Below are 17,055 nucleotides of genomic sequence, written 5' to 3'. Positions count from 1 at the left end.
TCCTATCATGCAGCCTCCAGATTGGAATTTTCCCTTCGAGTTGATGTGTGACGCCTCGGATTATGCAGTGGGGGCCGTGCTTGGACAAAGAGTGCACAACGTACCACATGCCATCTATTATGCCTCCCGGACTTTGAATGATGCTCAGTTGAATTACTCAACTACAGAAAAGGAGTTGCTTGCTGTTATTTTTGCTTTAGAGAAATTTAGATCATATCTTATTGGCACTAAAGTAATTGTATTCTCTGATCATGCCGCACTTAGGTACCTCCTCCAAAAGAAGGACGCCAAGCCCCGACTGATTAGGTGGACTCTCTTGCTTCAAGAATTTGATTTGGTGATTAGAGACAAGAAAGGGAGTGAAAACGTGGTGGCTGACCATTTGAGTAGGCTGGCGCAAGGATCCAATGAAGAGGAGGACGTGCTTCCTCTACGTGAAAGTTTCCCCGATGAGCAACTCTTCACCCTCGAAGCCAAGGACCCTTGATACGCTGACATTATCAATTATAAGGCTTCAAAACTGATTCCGAAGGATCTCACTCGCGCTCAAAAGGATAAGCTTGTAAAAACAAGTAGGTATTATGTTTGGGATGATTCATACTTATGGAAATATTATCCAGATCAGATTGTTAGAAGGTGCGTGTCTGAATCTGAATTTAATTCTATACTTACCTTTTGTCATTCATCTGCATGTGGTGGACATTTTGGTACTAAGAAAACAGCCCTTAAAGTATTGCAATGTGGTACGCAAACCACATCCCTAAAAGTATTGAAAGTTTCGAATTTAATTCTATACTTACCTTTTGTCATTTTTGTAATTTGTTTTGCTAATCCCTAAAAGCCATGTAGCTAAGCAAACCACATAAGCTTCTTTATGCTAGAAAGCTATACCAAACAAATTTGTTTTGCTCAATCCTTAAAAAGCATGTAGCTAAGCAAATCACATCAACTTCTTTATGGTAGCAAGCTATACCAAACAAACACACAACTGATTGGAAACATTCAACTCCTCAATTTTATCTTGCAGGATTTAAAATTGAAAAGGCTCATTTGCACTTATTTTTGACTTATTTTATATCTACTTGTATTCACAAAAACACAAGGGTTCAAATATAATCTATATTCTAACAACAGTCAACAAAACTCAATAACTCAAAACACTCAAAACATTTAACAGTATGCTCAGATGTTTCAATCCATTTGACTTATTTTATATCTGCCTGTATTCACACAAAAAACAAGGGTTCGAATCTATATTCTAACAACAGTCAACAAAGCTCAATAACTCAAAACACTCAAAATATTCAACAACATGCTCAGATGTTTCAATCCATTGCTCTGGCTTAAAATTAACCTCGGCAAAGCACCCAAAATATTCAACAACATACTCAGATATTATAGGGTTTAGGGTTAGAAAGCTCATTTTTTTGTTATCAAACAACATAATTGATAAACCCAAATAACATGATTATTAACTCATAGATTGACAGAAACCCCAATAATAAAAAAGAAAAAAGACAATGAATGAAAACCAAATTTAATAGAGGTTCAGATAAAAGAACTAACCACAGAAGCAGGAGATACCCAGCTGCTCACACGATGAAAGCCGAAGCTGATGAGTTCAAAACAACGATTAGAGATGGAGATTGATTTTCAAATCGAAAAAGAAAAAGGCAAGGAAGTTGTTGGACAATAGAAACTGAAATTGATGGTCTGGAAAAGAAGAGAGAGAAAGAGACTGAAACAGAGAGAAAGCTGGAGTTCGCTCTGAAAAAGAAGACCAACGCATGCCACTCCTATAAAAATCCAAGCCTCCAGATAATCCCCAACAGTAGACTAGCCTCTTCCATCATTAGCCCGCAACTAGGCTAACCAACCTGGTTAGAAGCAAACTTAGCATCTGATAGAACGAAGGCTCCAAGTCGTTACAATTGAAGGAGAGGGGGAGCAAAACAAGGAAAACACAAAGCAATTAGCCAAGGGCAAAACTGTAATTTTACTATGCGAGGAAAGAAAAGGAGCTAGCCGAACAGTTAAAAATAGAGGCACTTTCGTAAATTTACTGTGCTTAGCTGTAGGGATCAGTTGGATTGGGTTTTAGTATATATAGAATTTTTTTTATAACAAAATGTTTTCCCTCCTCACTCTCTCTCTTCAACAACCATCAATCCCAACCCACCTTGACCAATCCCAACTCACCCAGAGTAAAGTCCCATTCTTTTCGAAACTAAACCCCTTCCCATACCTTGAAGACTAAACCCAACAACTCATATTTTTCTGAAACTAATTGGAAATTTGACAAAACCCCTTCTCTTTGAATATGAACCCTAATAATTGAATCGTTAATTGTTTGTTGGGGTTAGAACTTGAAATTTTGAATATACTGGGATTTTGTCATGATGGAGGGTGGCGGGCTTTCAAATATATTGCATGTGTGTCTGTTTGGATTCACATGTTTCGTTGGCTGCAAAGAAGGTGGGTAAGGAGGAGTGGGTGTTATCTTTAATAATTAGAATGCCCTAGCTGTTATGAAACTAGAATAATCAGTTGATGAGAAGTACCACTGTAATATTGGGAGTGGGATTATATTTCTCTTTGTAGTGTTTACACTGACAGAATTTCTCCTCAGATAGACTCCACTCTTTCTCTTCTCTCTGACTCCCACTCTTTTTCTTTCTCTCTTCCGTTCTTTCTTTCCTCACTCTTTCTTCTCTTCTCTTTGGTGTGTAATTAAATAGAAGGGAGTGAGCTGCTTAAATAGAAGGGTGTGAGCTCCTTACAACATGTGGGCTCCACCTTATAATTTACAACACTCCCCCTTTGAGACCACAAATGATACGGAATATGCCTCGTTAAAAACCTTGCCAGTAAAAACCCAGTGGGACAAAAACTGGTCAAAGGGAAAAAGAGTACATAATCATGTGTAACATAAAATTCTATGTATATTGACGCGCGTGCGACACTGCCTCGTTAAAACCTTGCCAGGAAAAACCCAGTGGGATAAAAACTAGACGAAGGAAAAAGAGTACAGTGTTTGAAGATCTTTATTGATAGCACGCTCCCCCTGATGCTTGGCAAAATATCGTTAAGTCATACTGTTGATCACCTTTCTGAATATCGTAGTTGACACTGCTTCTGTGAGTCAATCTTGAGCGACACTGCCTCGTTAAAACCTTACCAGGAAAAACCCAATGGGATAAAAACCTGGATGAAGGAAAAAGAGTACAGTGTATGGAGGTCTTTATTAAAACCACGCTCCCCCTGATGAATATCTCCCCCTGAAAACTTCATGACTAGCTTTTCCAGTATGCGACCATAGAAATTTCCAGAGTCCGCATATCTAATAACACTTGGGCTATTTGTAAGTTCACTCAAAAATATGCCCGTATATGGTGTTATGCTGAGATTGCATCAAATATGCCTCACATCATCTCAAAATGATGGTGATGGAGTTGAGCTCTATCTGGAAAATACGATGTACAGTCCAATATACTTCTGGAAAATCCTTAAAGTGTCCAACGGATAATCCTCATAAAAATGCTTCAATACTTTCTTAGTATAAGCAATAATCTCGTTGGCATAATGCTCGATTTTTTTAAGTCGAGACAAATATTTCGTGAATTCTGCAGAAGCTTTAATGTGTTGCAATCACATTATAATCAATGTACTCACTGAGGTAATTTATGCATATTAATATTGAGTATAAATTTTGTGCTTCAAGCACATGCCCTTTAGGGACTTGCTTTATGCAATGTCAATCCTCTCAACGGATTTTGTCTAAAAGGGATTAAACTTTATGACACATTATATAGCTTTTACCCAGCTATTTATACATCTTCAGGAAATCGCTTCTGGCGATATGCTCCGTGCATTTAATAACCCTTAAAGATAATATGTTGGTCTCCGTAATTATGTAATAAGGGGGGCACAATTGATTCTGTAAATATGGAGAAAACCCAACATTCCTTGTTTCTGCCAGAAACAGTGTGTCATACAAAGTAGGTATGTTACCTTTTATTCCGAACACCCAAGTATAAATTTCAGTATTAACATCTTTTGGGGTTCGTACTGTGGGTTTGTTCTTTCACGTTCATTCTCATCTATAATGGAATTACCTCGTTCCATTTTGGCCAATGATATTGTCGACATTTAATAATTGAACGTGGTTCCAATCAACACAGCCCATTGATGATTTGAGTAGCTACTCTAAAACCAAAAATTGTCATTCATCAATTCATGATCCCACCATTCTCATTTGCATGCGCATGCATCAATTATAAGCATTTCTTTGCTTTTGGGTACCCAAGCCACTTCAGGGGGCTTTTATTATGTGAGAATGTGGATTATAACCTCCAATGGAGCGTTATTTTACATAGGGCGTGGAAAATCTCCATTTAGGGAGTTGGAACATTTAGAACCCATATATCTGTCATGCTGCAGGCATGCCACAGATTAATACATACATGTCAATTAATTTCTGGGACCTTAACCCATATTATGGGACTTTAACCCATATAATTTGCTACGCATTAGGCGTGCATAATATCAATATTGATATGTCAAAGGATTGTCCTTTCGGGACTTCAATCCACATCATTTGCTACGCAACAGGCGTGCATCATATTGATCACTGCTATACCCATATTCTGTTCTTATGGGACTTTAATTTGTGCAGTGTATTATCAATGTATCCAACTTACAATCTGTAAAATTTGCATTAATAATTCATGGATACATACAAGCCATTCTTTTAGAAATTTGGTTACCTTTCAAGGTAAAATATCAAATAGGTATATAAGCATAAAATAACACAAGTATTGCTTACGTCCTTAGGTGGGAGAAACTTTTCTCAAGTATCATTCAAGCTTGTATCGGCCCAGTAAATGTAGCGCTTGATGATCTAGTTATATCCTGCAAGAGTAAAATCACAACTCTTTTCTCTGTCAAAAACAAATAACCCTCAGAGAGTTACAAAAAGAGAAAAAATGCAAAAATTGCAAGAGAAGGTAAGCAATCAGGGAAGGAAGCTGGTGGGAGCAGACAACAAGCTCAGCAATCAAGGAAGGAAGCTGGTGGTAGCAAACAACCAGCTCTCATTTCTCCTAGTCTAGAAGAACTTCCGGAGATTAGAGCATAAGGTCGCCTTCACAATTCCCTGATGTGGCGGAAACGTGATCAGGGATAGTCTCGCTTCCTGAATGGATGATCAGAGATAGTCTTGCTTCTCGGGCATATTGAGTGCTCACTGATAAGAAAAACAAGTAGATATCGCATCACTAGGTATGGAGAAAACTGGATGTCTTCTGCAAAGAAAATTTCGTTAGTAACACATTTATACACAAATACAATGAATAGGTAGAACCGGTGGATTTCAAATTAACCATAGGAAAATTGCGAGATTCTCGGGATACTTTTGAAAAAGTAGCTCCGTGAAATCCGTAAAGCAAGATCGGCTTTTGACGAAAATAATACTTTGAAAACGCCGAAAGTGCCGACAAACATTAATGGAGGCCACGTGAAGTTTTAGAATCTGGGAAAGAAAAAGAGAATATGGGGATCCGAAAAGATATTGGGATCCTGAAAAACTATAGCCATATTTCCTCCTATAGATATTGCCTTTGCAAAACTTGATTGGAGCAACTGCGTTTCAACTTAACTTCCTTCATTTTCTGAAACTTTAGTTTTCTTAAGACTTTCTTCGAAACCTTCTTAAAAATGGCTTCCTCTTCTTCCTGCCCAAATTATTTCAATTTAAATGATACTCCCACAACAGCCAGTGACGCCCAAGTTTGGCGTCCATCCTTTGTATCCCAAAATCGTCATCTCACAGTTAATGATTCTGTGATGATGAATGATGCTACTGCTATCATTGTAGCTAGGAATTTCATTACTCCAATGGATGAAATGCTGTTAACAGGGAGGTCTGAGGAAGAGGCTATTGATGACTCAATGGCTTTTAGCATTCAGAGTGCTGCTTCTGTTTCTAACATGGCTTATCGTTTGCGTGCCAGAGCAAACGAGGTTGAGAGATTAACAACTGAAAATTCGTCTCTCCAAAGAATGCTTCATGAGTCTCAACAGGAGGTTGAGAAACTTAAAGGAGGGAATAATGCCTTGTTGAAACTGGTGAGTTCGTACTCTGTTGATACACTGAGAAGGCTAGACATGTTGCAGGTCTCCAATGAAAGAATTTTAGGAGACCACGAGAGGCTCATGGCTAAGCTTAAGAGGCGCCGTCCTCTTCCTTCAGAGGCTTCCAGAACATAATGTATTTTTATAGATTTTACAGGGCCTGCACCTTCATTGCAGGTGGAAAAAATCTATCTGTTGTATGTTCCTGTTATAATAATTGCGCACATTCTTAAACTTGCACCTGTGGTTTTTACGTCTTTTCAAAATGACGGTTTGGAACCTTGTGCCTTATAGGTTCAAATAACCACATCGACTCTCCTAAATTTCATATTTCAACGTATGGAACTTTTGGCCTGGGCTAAACACAAACTCAGAATTTATTTGCCCTTTTCAAATGGACATGAAATATGAATTGAGTAAAAGCCATGATAATATCACAATATAGTAGTGAAGAGCATTAACTACTATATACCATAACCTCAAGTTCGGGATTTCTCATATATTTGAATCCATGTGCTTCCGGCCCAGATATAACAAAATATGTGGGAAGCCTCAATTCATCATTTGAGGTTTATACTGATATTATCCATTTCACGGTGTATTCTTAACAACCGGAATTCACAAAATATATTTCTTCCTTGAGGTGCCGATTATAACAGAATCAAACTTTATTAAATTCATCATTCTCTTATGCCAAAGAAATATGTGGCGTACCACAATTTGCAATAATACCTCAAGGGTTGTCTATTTAATTGTTGGAACTTCAGGTTCTCAACACTGTTAGATTTTGAACTTCAAGCCAAAATCACATATTCTCATGGTATGGACATTTTTACAATTTTCTGTACATATTTCTGGACTTCAAGCCCTTACATAATTGTCCATATTTTGAGGAACTTCTGGCATCTCATTTAATTGCTCATCCATGAGTTTAAGGAACTGCAGGTCCCCTTTTGAATGGTGATAGTTTACCCAAAATGGTAAATTTTTATGCATACATCACTATTCATGTATACGGCACTATTCATGTGTACAGTACATTTACCAGTACAGTTATCATCCATGTGTACGGCATTATGAACCAATACGGTACTGTTACATCATTAAGGAACCCCAGGTCCTTATTTACATGTCAAGGATCAAGGACCCTCAAGTCCAATCACATGTTTACAAATATAGTACCGGAGAGACTGCCAGCTCTCATATTAACATCATCATCAAGGATCTTCAAGTCCTGATGTAATTGTATGATGAGGATCAAGGAACTTCTGGTCCTGATCTGCATACTGTAAAAACTCATCATACAGCACATTTAATCCATAAAATAAATTGCTGGTATGTACGATAAACCCGCACCATACCTTAAATAAAATTAAATGTGCGGTAAAGTAAATTACTTGTTGTATGGACGTTAATTCCGCACCATACTTTAAATAAAAGGAAATATAAAGTATGAGGGTTAATTCCACATCATACTTTTAATAAAAGTAAATGTGCAGTAAAGTAAATTCATAAAGTATGAGGGTTAATTTCACATCATACTTTTAATAAAAGTAAATGTACAGTAAAGTAAATTCATAAAGTATGAGGGTTAATTCCACATCATACGTTTAATAAAAGTAAATGTACAGTAAAGTAAATTCATAAAGTATGAGGGTTAATTCCACATCATACTTTTAATAAAAATAAATGTACGGTAAAGTAAATTCATAAAGTATGAGGGTTAATTCCACATCATACTTTAAGTAAGAGTAAATGTGCTTGTATGGGCACTAATTCTGCTCCATACTTTTAAATAAAAGTAAAGGCATGGACGATAAACCCGCGCCACCCTTTTAAATAAATATTGCTGTATGGGTAATAAACCTACTCCGTACTATAAATAAAATAAATGTAGGGATAAAAACCTTCACCTGAGAGCTTCTCGTGCTGATAACGTGTTATGAAACTAGAATAATCAGTTGATGAGAAGTACCACTGTAATATTGGGAGTGGGATTATATTTCTCTTTGTAGTGTTTACACTGACAGAATTTCTCCTCAGATAGACTCCACTCTTTCTCTTCTCTCTGACTCCCACTCTTTTTCTTTCTCTCTTCCGTTCTTTCTTTCCTCACTCTTTCTTCTCTTCTCTTTGGTGTGTAATTAAATAGAAGGGAGTGAGCTGCTTAAATAGAAGGGTGTGAGCTCCTTACAGCATGTGGGCTCCACCTTATAATTTACAACACTAGCCTTATTTTTGAAATATGTTGGTTGACTAGTATCTCCAAATATCTTCAAAACTTACAATGTGAGGAATCCAAAATTAATATAGTCAGAGGTGTTTGTTGAAGGAACTTCATACTTGTATACTATAGCGATCAAAGTAATTATCGTCAAAGATGTCATGAACTAGAAGTTTATTGACACAATAACTTTTATGTTTTTGCATGGTCGCCATGGTCATCCTTGATCCAGAATGATACGTAAGATTATTACAAATTCAAAAGGTGATATTTTAAAGACTTTACATATTTTATTGTCCAATGAAAGCTTTTTCACAAGAAAAATTGGTCATAAGACTAAATCAAAAACTGACTTTGACTCATTTTTATTACAAATAGTTCAAAAGGATATGTATGAGCCTATTCAACATTCTCGAACAATTCATCTTAGAAAAGATGGTTGTCAAAAAAGAGACATGAAAGTCCCTAAAGTGGCATGGGCACCCCCAAAGCAATGAAATGCTATAAATAATGCATGCACATGCACATGAGAATTGTAGGATCACGAATTGATAATAATCAATGATATTATCTTAGCTACTAAAATCATTACGTGCTTGATGAAAAATATGACACCATATTCATGAAAGAGTGAATTCCAATTAACATTATAAGAAGCGAGAGATATTGAACTATAGCTGTACACCAAATTGTAAACTTGAATGTCATGAATTAGTGTTTATAATTAAGTGACATAAAATCACTAATATGGAGTAAGGTTTTTCGGTAGAGATATGATTATGGTATCCCATCATGCAGCCACATTCATATGAGATATAGTTATTCTTTTGATGTGCAATTCATAGCATGTATGTTCAATTTATATTAATCAAGACTGCATGCTATAAGGAAATCCTTCAATAAGCTTATGAAATATCTCAAGTATATCTCCTAAATCAATTTCTTGAACGATATAAAGTGCCATGAAATCCTTAATCAAGGATTAAAACTAAGAGTGTGTAGCTCAATATTATTATGATTACAAATGGATATAATTTGGTACAAATTGCCTTAATAACTACTTTGAATTCAAATATGATGTTATTGCAACATATTAAACTATTTAAAAAGTTAAAGACTTATGAAGAGTTCAATTATTTGAGAAAATAAAAATATTACCTTGGCGAACAAATCGAGTATTTTGCCAACATGATTCTTATCCACCACAATGACATGTTTACTAATATGAAGTGAGAGTTACTTTCTATTCAAGGTCATTCCAATGTTTATTAACACTTTGGGTAAGCATGGTGCATGCATAAAAATAACAATCACACCTCATTTTTCAAGAGTTGAACTCTATAATTTGGGTAGTATTGTGATTGCTGATAATCATGGGCCATTAGTAATCCAAATTTTATACTAAAAGTACTTTTATGATAACCCCAAAATAACTTACCAAATTAAACCAACAATGCTTAGAATGATATTATTTATATTATAAGTAAATAGTTAGAATTATATGAAAATAATTTCTTTTTATATATTTATATATACTATATCATATATACTATTGAAGAGAGGAATATATCAATTGAATATTTTTATTTATTTATTAATAAGTTGTGCATTTTAAGTGATTTTATGGAGAAGCACAGAATCGAAAAGGAATTATGGCCTATCTAGAATCACTCCCAAACGAGCCCATTTATCACATAAAATTACTTAGAATATCTCTAACAACCTCTTCAACAGCTTTGGAATTCTAAAATAAGTGAGTTACAGAAAAATTCTTTCCAACAGCCTCTTCAACCTCAATCATCAAAGCTGCAACCTCTTTCTCTCTCTTTAGGACTGGTAAGTTGACTTTGGCTCTTCAAACATTTAATTTTATTTGGAAAAACAAAACCTACTTTGAAAAATGTGAAAAAAATGCATTTTTTCTTTTCATATAATAAATACATAGACATTTTTCATATTTTTCATTGTTTTTCATGATATTGCATTAATTGAATTGAAGAGTCTGTTATAGCAAAAATTATTCAAATAGCAAATAAGGCTTTTTAAATTGTCACATAAGTCGACAAACTTCAATTTGAAGAATTTTATTCACTATTACTGTTGAAGATGCTCTTATAATTAAGGTGATCATTATAGAAAAACACCTCTCACGTACTTCTCTTCATAACGAGCTCTTGTATTCACTTTGATTCCATGCTAGTAGCCACAAAACACCACATGCACAATTTCCATTTAAGTCACGTGCGCCACTCGTGCAGTCCACTATTTATTACCAAGGAAATGAAAGACTGATATAGTGCCTACTCGTTCCCTGCACTCGGTTCCCTTCTCGTTGAGGCTTCGGCCTTTTGCTTTTCTAGGGTTTTTTTCTCTCTCTCTCGACAACCCAGACGCTGTCGTTTCTGGACTTTCCAATTCGCCGAGATGAAGCTCACTGTAAAGACCCTCAAAGGCAGCCATTTCGAAATTAGGGTTCAGCCCACTGACACCGTGAGCATCTTTCTTCATCTCCTTTTATTTTATTTGAATTTTGAATGTTTTTTGCGCCTATTCAGTCTGTATAGCTAGGCAGAAAACAAGGAAAGAAAAAACATAATGAAAATTCAGATTTTTGAAACTTTTTCTTTCGTTTTTGGGCACCATAAGAGTTGAAATGTCGTTAATTTTGCTTAAATATATCTATATTTTATTTTATTTTATTTTATTTATATGCACATTTACTTACATATTGCATGAACATAATTGCATAAAAGAATAAATTTAATACAAAGTGTTTGTTGTATAGAAGTTTGATGTAATTAGCTGCATTGAAATTTAATATATTTATAATGTACATTTATTACTTTGAATATAAGGTTATGGCTGTGAAGAAGAACATTGAAGATGTACAAGGAAAAGATAATTATCCATGTGGGCAGCAGTTATTGATTCACAATGGGAAGGTCTTGAAAGATGAAACTACATTGGCTGACAACAAGGTCACAGAAGATGGTTTTCTTGTTGTCATGCTTAGCAAGGTATTATCTCTTAAATCGAAAGGCAATGTGCTAATTATATTCAAAGTTGCTCTTATTCAAATATGGCAATCACTTTTTATTTATTGATTTTTTAATCAATTATATGATTTCAGTTCTTCACTTTTGTATACTTTGCTCTTGGTTCTAAGATTAGTAAAGAAGTTTCTTATTATGTGCTGTTTGGCAATTTTTTGTACTAGAAATCAGTAATTATAGAGATATTGCTAGTTTGGACATATGTGTTTTATCTCATCATGATTGGCCTTACTTTCAATCTGATGAAACATATAAAAACAGTAGGTAATGGTAATGCAAAACTTTTCTGCCAAAAACGTGTATACTATAAGTTAGGCCACGACTTTTGTACAGTATTTTTGGCTTCTGTACATTAATAGTTATCCACTACCTATTGGGAGTAATGGTTAAACATTCGTATGGAAGGGGATAATTAATAAATGCGGCAAGATACACATGCTTCCACACCTCTATTTTGGGAAGAGGACAAGTTTCATTAGTTTTTATAGTTTATGATTTAATCAAATCAGATATTAGTAACAATGCTGAAGATCTGAGCCTGATGATTTTGGCATTGGAAGTAATATGGTGGCATTTCGAGTAATATGTCAAGGTAACTGTCATTATATGGAGTGCAAGAGTTTACAACATTAGGAATTAATGGAGCTTCTGTGAATGCGTGGCTAACAAAGAATTTATTTGGCGTTTGTTCTAAAGTGAGGTACATTAATGAAACCAATTTTAGAAGGTAAGGCCCTATTTTTTACTCAATAAAATTTGATATAATCTACAAAAAAAAAAAAGCTAACACTCATTTGATTGATATTAGAAGGATAAGTCTGTGTGTATATGTGAGCATGAGAGGGAGAGAGAGAGAGGCTAGAGAGAGAAAAAGCAGAAAAAATAAAAACAAGTACAATTCAGTAACGATGAGAGAAGCCTTTAAAACTAAATCAGATTTTATGCTAGTAATATTACTAAAAGGAAAATAGAGATTGAATTAGGGGATAATTAATAAAATATTGGATGGGAAACATATGAATGAAATATGTAAATTACTTGTATAATAATACATGAAAAATATGTAAGTTCTAATTTAGTATTTTTTATAATAATACGTGAAAAATACATGTATGATATGCAAGTTGTACCTATATTGTTGAAACATATGTGATAATACATGTATTAAATGTGAAAATACATATGCATGTGTATATTACCCTTATAATACATTTGGTTTTTGAGAAACATGTCTTCTATAATTAGGAAGTGTACTGGAGATGGAAGTACTTTAAAAAATACATATGTGCACAATGTGCATATTATATGCAAATTTACTAACTATGATTAACAGTTCTAGGTTGTGTATGCTGTTTATTGTCTTTTAGAAACTTGGGATACATTAATTATTTCTGCTGTTACGCTGGGAAAAAAAACACGCTTATTTCTAATGAAGCAAGAATGCCTATTTTCTGATGGTATACTAATATTTTTATTGTGATACTATATATTAGCTGTGTTCCTGATTAAGTTGTTTTTGAATCACTATATATTGTTTAGTTGACATGCAATCAGATTTTCATTTGTTCTTTTATTCATTGAATTGCACAAATGATATAATGATATTTTGTAAAGATATATCATCTAAGAAATGTAATATCCATTCTGGAGCATGAATTATTTTGTAAAGACATACGATCTAGAGACATATGTCTGTTCAATGGTATATGTTCTCATATCCTTGTACTTTGCTAATTGATTTGGGTAGTTCTGGAAGTTTAATTTGCTAATGGTATATGTTCAATGGTACATGTTTGCTTTACCACAAGTTATCTGTACTCTAAAGTTTAACCAAGAATGGCAGACGACTTTAGAAACTTGTTTTATTGTCCGCTTTGTCCGCAATCCGCATAAGCCCATGTCCCTACCATTTTTGTCTCATTTTCTTTCTGCCAATTTTCAGAGTAAAACTTCAGGCTTAGCAGGGGCTTCATCCACTCAGGTATTATTATCAATCATTCTTATTGTTTTCTGGGCGGTTTTTTTTTCCTGGTTGTATTTTAATGTTTAAGCTAATTCTTGTATCTCTGCATCGCAGCCTACTTCCACAAATCCTCCTCCAACTCCACCAACCACAAATTCTACAACCAGACCCGAAGCTCCTGCACAACCACCGTGAGTTTACACGACAAGGAGCCTTTTGAACTTGGGTTTAGATTAAATTAGTTCTCTTTAACAAACCTTTACTTTTTGTGCTGCTGCAGACCCGTACAGAGTACCATATCTGCTTCCGACAGTGCGAAGTATGATTCTTTATCCTGTGATTATATTTAACAATCTATGGCAAGGGCATGAAGATACTTGTACAATGGTTAAGAGTTGAATTACCTTAGGTTGTTGCATTAAGTTGCAGTTGTTACTGAGGAATCAAGTACGGTGATTGAAATGAATTTTACTAGGCATCTTTTGAAGGCTGGAATCCTCTGTTTGAGTTGAAGGCTAATTTTTTTGACACCTTCACGTGGATGACTAGAGTTGTCTTTTCCTTTTCCCTTTTGTGGCCTTCATTGTTTCTTTACGATTTTACCCTTGTATACTTCTTGTATACCTGGTTTGTGCCCACTGGCACCTTTTAATTAAGTTAATTTATTTATCAAACAGAAAGCATGCACAATCACTGTGTTATAAAATTAATTTTGAAGATTGCAGTTTGCAGTTTGCAATGGTGGTGTGTAATCAGATATTAAGGTTGAAATTGGATGCTAACTGTCAATACAAAGTTATTCAAAACCATCTTGGTACATGTGACTTGAGCCTTGAAGTCAAGCTCCTGAAACGTTTACCAGGTTGTTTGTTAGCTTTTACCTTGCTTAAACAAATTCTATATACACAATCAGATAATTATTAATTAATGTAGATGTAGCTAGGATGGGCTGCTCAATGTGAATATCCAGTGATGTAGTGAATGTATTATCCGTGTTGGCATCCTGCTGGTTTAGTTTAGGCATGTTTATAATATATTCTTGTGTGGTATGAATCTGAATTTTTTTAGGGTAATCCGGAAACTGTTCTTATATTCCTCTTTTTAATTTGTTTTCTTTAATGTATTTTGAAAGAACAGTGTTTATTACTTCCATTGGCATAGACCATGATGATTTTAAGCCCCTCTGTTTCAACTGCAGTGTGCATACTGATACCTATGGTCAAGCTGCTTCAACTTTACTTGCTGGTACTAATCTTGAGCAGACTATTCAACAAATAATGGATATGGGCGGTGGAAACTGGGACAGAGAAACAGTTACACGTGCACTTCGAGCGGCATATAACAATCCAGAGAGAGCAGTCGACTACTTGTACTCTGTATGTCTAGATTTCTTAAACTTGTTGCTGTTATATTGATCTTTATTTAGCCGCTGACATAGTGTTCTTCAGAGTATTCCAGAAACAGCAGAAGTTGCAGTGCCGGTAGGACATTTCCCGGCAAGCCAGGCAACTGAAACAGGGGCAGCCAATGCTGCACCTGTCTCTGGAGCACCTAACTCTGCTCCTTTGAATATGTTTCCTCAGGTAAAATGTAGGATTGTTGGATATGTTTCCTTTACATTTACTTGGCTGTGTATCTAAGCTGGAGTCCTCCAGGAAACACTCTCTGGTGCTGGTGCTGGTGCACTTGGATCCCTTGCCTTCCTCAGGAATAATCGCCAGGTAATCTTCCTGTTATAATATTTCCAACTAAGATGTATATTCTGTATATTGGATTCTATAAATCAGCAAATCAACACAATTGAACGTGTTGACGTTTTTATAATATTGGTATTGGAAAGAGGGTAGATGGCGCATGTGTTGAGTGGAGATAGTATACATTTTTATCATATCACTTTTTTTTACATTTCTATTTCATTCTTGTATTTTCTGGGAAGAAATAATGTTGTAGAAGCAAGCCATGTTTGGCTACACTACGTCATATAGTCGTACAAAAGCTCTATTACATGCTTCTAATGAATAGTAAACGTTGGAGATCATGTTTTATTCAGTTATCATGTTTTATTCACTTGTTGACTATGTAAGGTTTGCTCTACTTAATGTCTGTTTTCGTTATAGTTCCAAGCATTGCGCTCAATGGTGCAAGCAAATCCACAAATTTTACAGGTTTGCATTTGCTTTATGTCTTAGATTAAAAATTGTGATTGTTTCTTTTAAATGTCTCACAGTTGCTTTGTGCTGCTTTTGTTACAGCCCATGCTGCAGGAGCTTGGAAAGCAAAACCCCCAGCTTTTAAGATTAATTCAGGAACACCACACTGAGTTCCTTCAGTTAATAAATGAACCTCTTGAGGGGTCTGAAGGGTGAGTATCATAAAAAAGACCCAATTAATTCGTACATAGAAATTGTCAAAATCATGACTTGCCTTTCTTACAAAAGTACTCCATCTTCCAGTGACATATTTGATCAGCCTGACGGCCCTGACCAAGATATGCCTCATGCCATCAACGTAACCCCGGCTGAGCAGGAGGCCATTGAACGAGTATGTATTTTTTTTATTATCAAGATTGAACGAGTATGTATTCTTTCTGTTCCTGAGAACTGTTGCATGTAATCTTTTTACATACACTGATTAGTTTGGTATTTTATATAGCTCGAAGCAATGGGATTTGATAGGGCCTTGGTCATCGAGGCATTTTTAGCATGCGATCGCAATGAAGAATTGGCAGCAAACTACTTATTGGAGAATGCTGGAGATTTTGAGGATTGAATGATTGTCCTAAACACCACTGCTTACCCCATTGGATTCATAGTTTTATTCTTTTGAATCCGCATCCTTGACACTTGCAGCATCTTGACTCAGGTAGTGCGTGTAGTGTTTGGAGCAAGTTATGTCCCCAGATAATGAATTTAATTAATAGCAATTGTTTTTGCCAGATTGAATTTTTAAATAGAACATATTTTGCTGAGGTTTATTTCTTGTGAGAACAGTACGTTGACAAAGCAAAGGTTGAGTTTCATTTTCCTTCGAAGAAATATCTTTCGTCTGCATCTCAAGAACAATAGGGGTTCAATAAACACAGAATTTATTTAACTTGTTTTTCTTTTAATATTATAGTTCTCTATTTTAACTCGTGTTTTTTAAATGTTACATCTTGTCATTTTATTAATTTATTATTATCAGAGAATTGTCATCCTTATTCTGTCATCGATTTTTGGTATTGTTCCTATACTGTATGAAATTTATTTCAATTTAAGTCTACTTTAGGGACGTAAATTGTTAATTATTTCACTAAGGTCTGTTTGATAACCACTTCAGTGCAAACTATAAACATGTTATATTAACAGTTTTCATTTTTTATTTAAAATAAAATTATTTTTCAAAATCGTTCTTATTTTTTTAAAATAATAAACTGGCTTCAATTTTTTTACCCTCCTTTCTCACTCCCCAATTTTACATTATCACACATATATTTCAATCTGGTCCTAAAATTCGGTATTTGGGACATCCTGACTTGGAACCAACAGCCTGACTCTTGTCTTCGCTTGCATGCCCAATGCGAGCCTTAGGACTTCCAGAACCAAAATCCATCCTAACTTTGAAAAATGTTATAAGACTCTTTGTAACATGTGCTTTCATTCTATGACCTCAAATTTAGAATTTGACTCCGATAAAAATTTAAT

The 17,055-nt window shown here is 35.0% G+C and overlaps 1 protein-coding gene across 1 annotated transcript; it reads left to right on the top strand.

Annotated features, from left to right (window-relative positions):
• LOC18782152 (ubiquitin receptor RAD23b) lies at positions 10,652–16,502 on the top strand. Its single transcript, XM_007215491.2, has 12 exons — positions 10,652–10,846; positions 11,212–11,373; positions 13,352–13,390; positions 13,487–13,563; positions 13,653–13,691; positions 14,571–14,748; positions 14,821–14,955; positions 15,028–15,093; positions 15,490–15,537; positions 15,625–15,734; positions 15,826–15,913; positions 16,025–16,502. The coding sequence occupies exons 1-12, from the start codon at positions 10,781–10,783 to the stop codon at positions 16,139–16,141; spliced, it is 1,125 nt and encodes a 374-aa protein (XP_007215553.1). The 5' UTR covers positions 10,652–10,780; the 3' UTR covers positions 16,142–16,502.

This window comes from Prunus persica, chromosome G3 (genome assembly GCF_000346465.2).
Source record: "Prunus persica cultivar Lovell chromosome G3, Prunus_persica_NCBIv2, whole genome shotgun sequence".
NCBI lineage: Eukaryota > Viridiplantae > Streptophyta > Magnoliopsida > Rosales > Rosaceae > Prunus > Prunus persica.
Note: the sequence above shows the minus strand (reverse complement) of the source record. Positions and strands in the feature narration are given on the sequence as shown.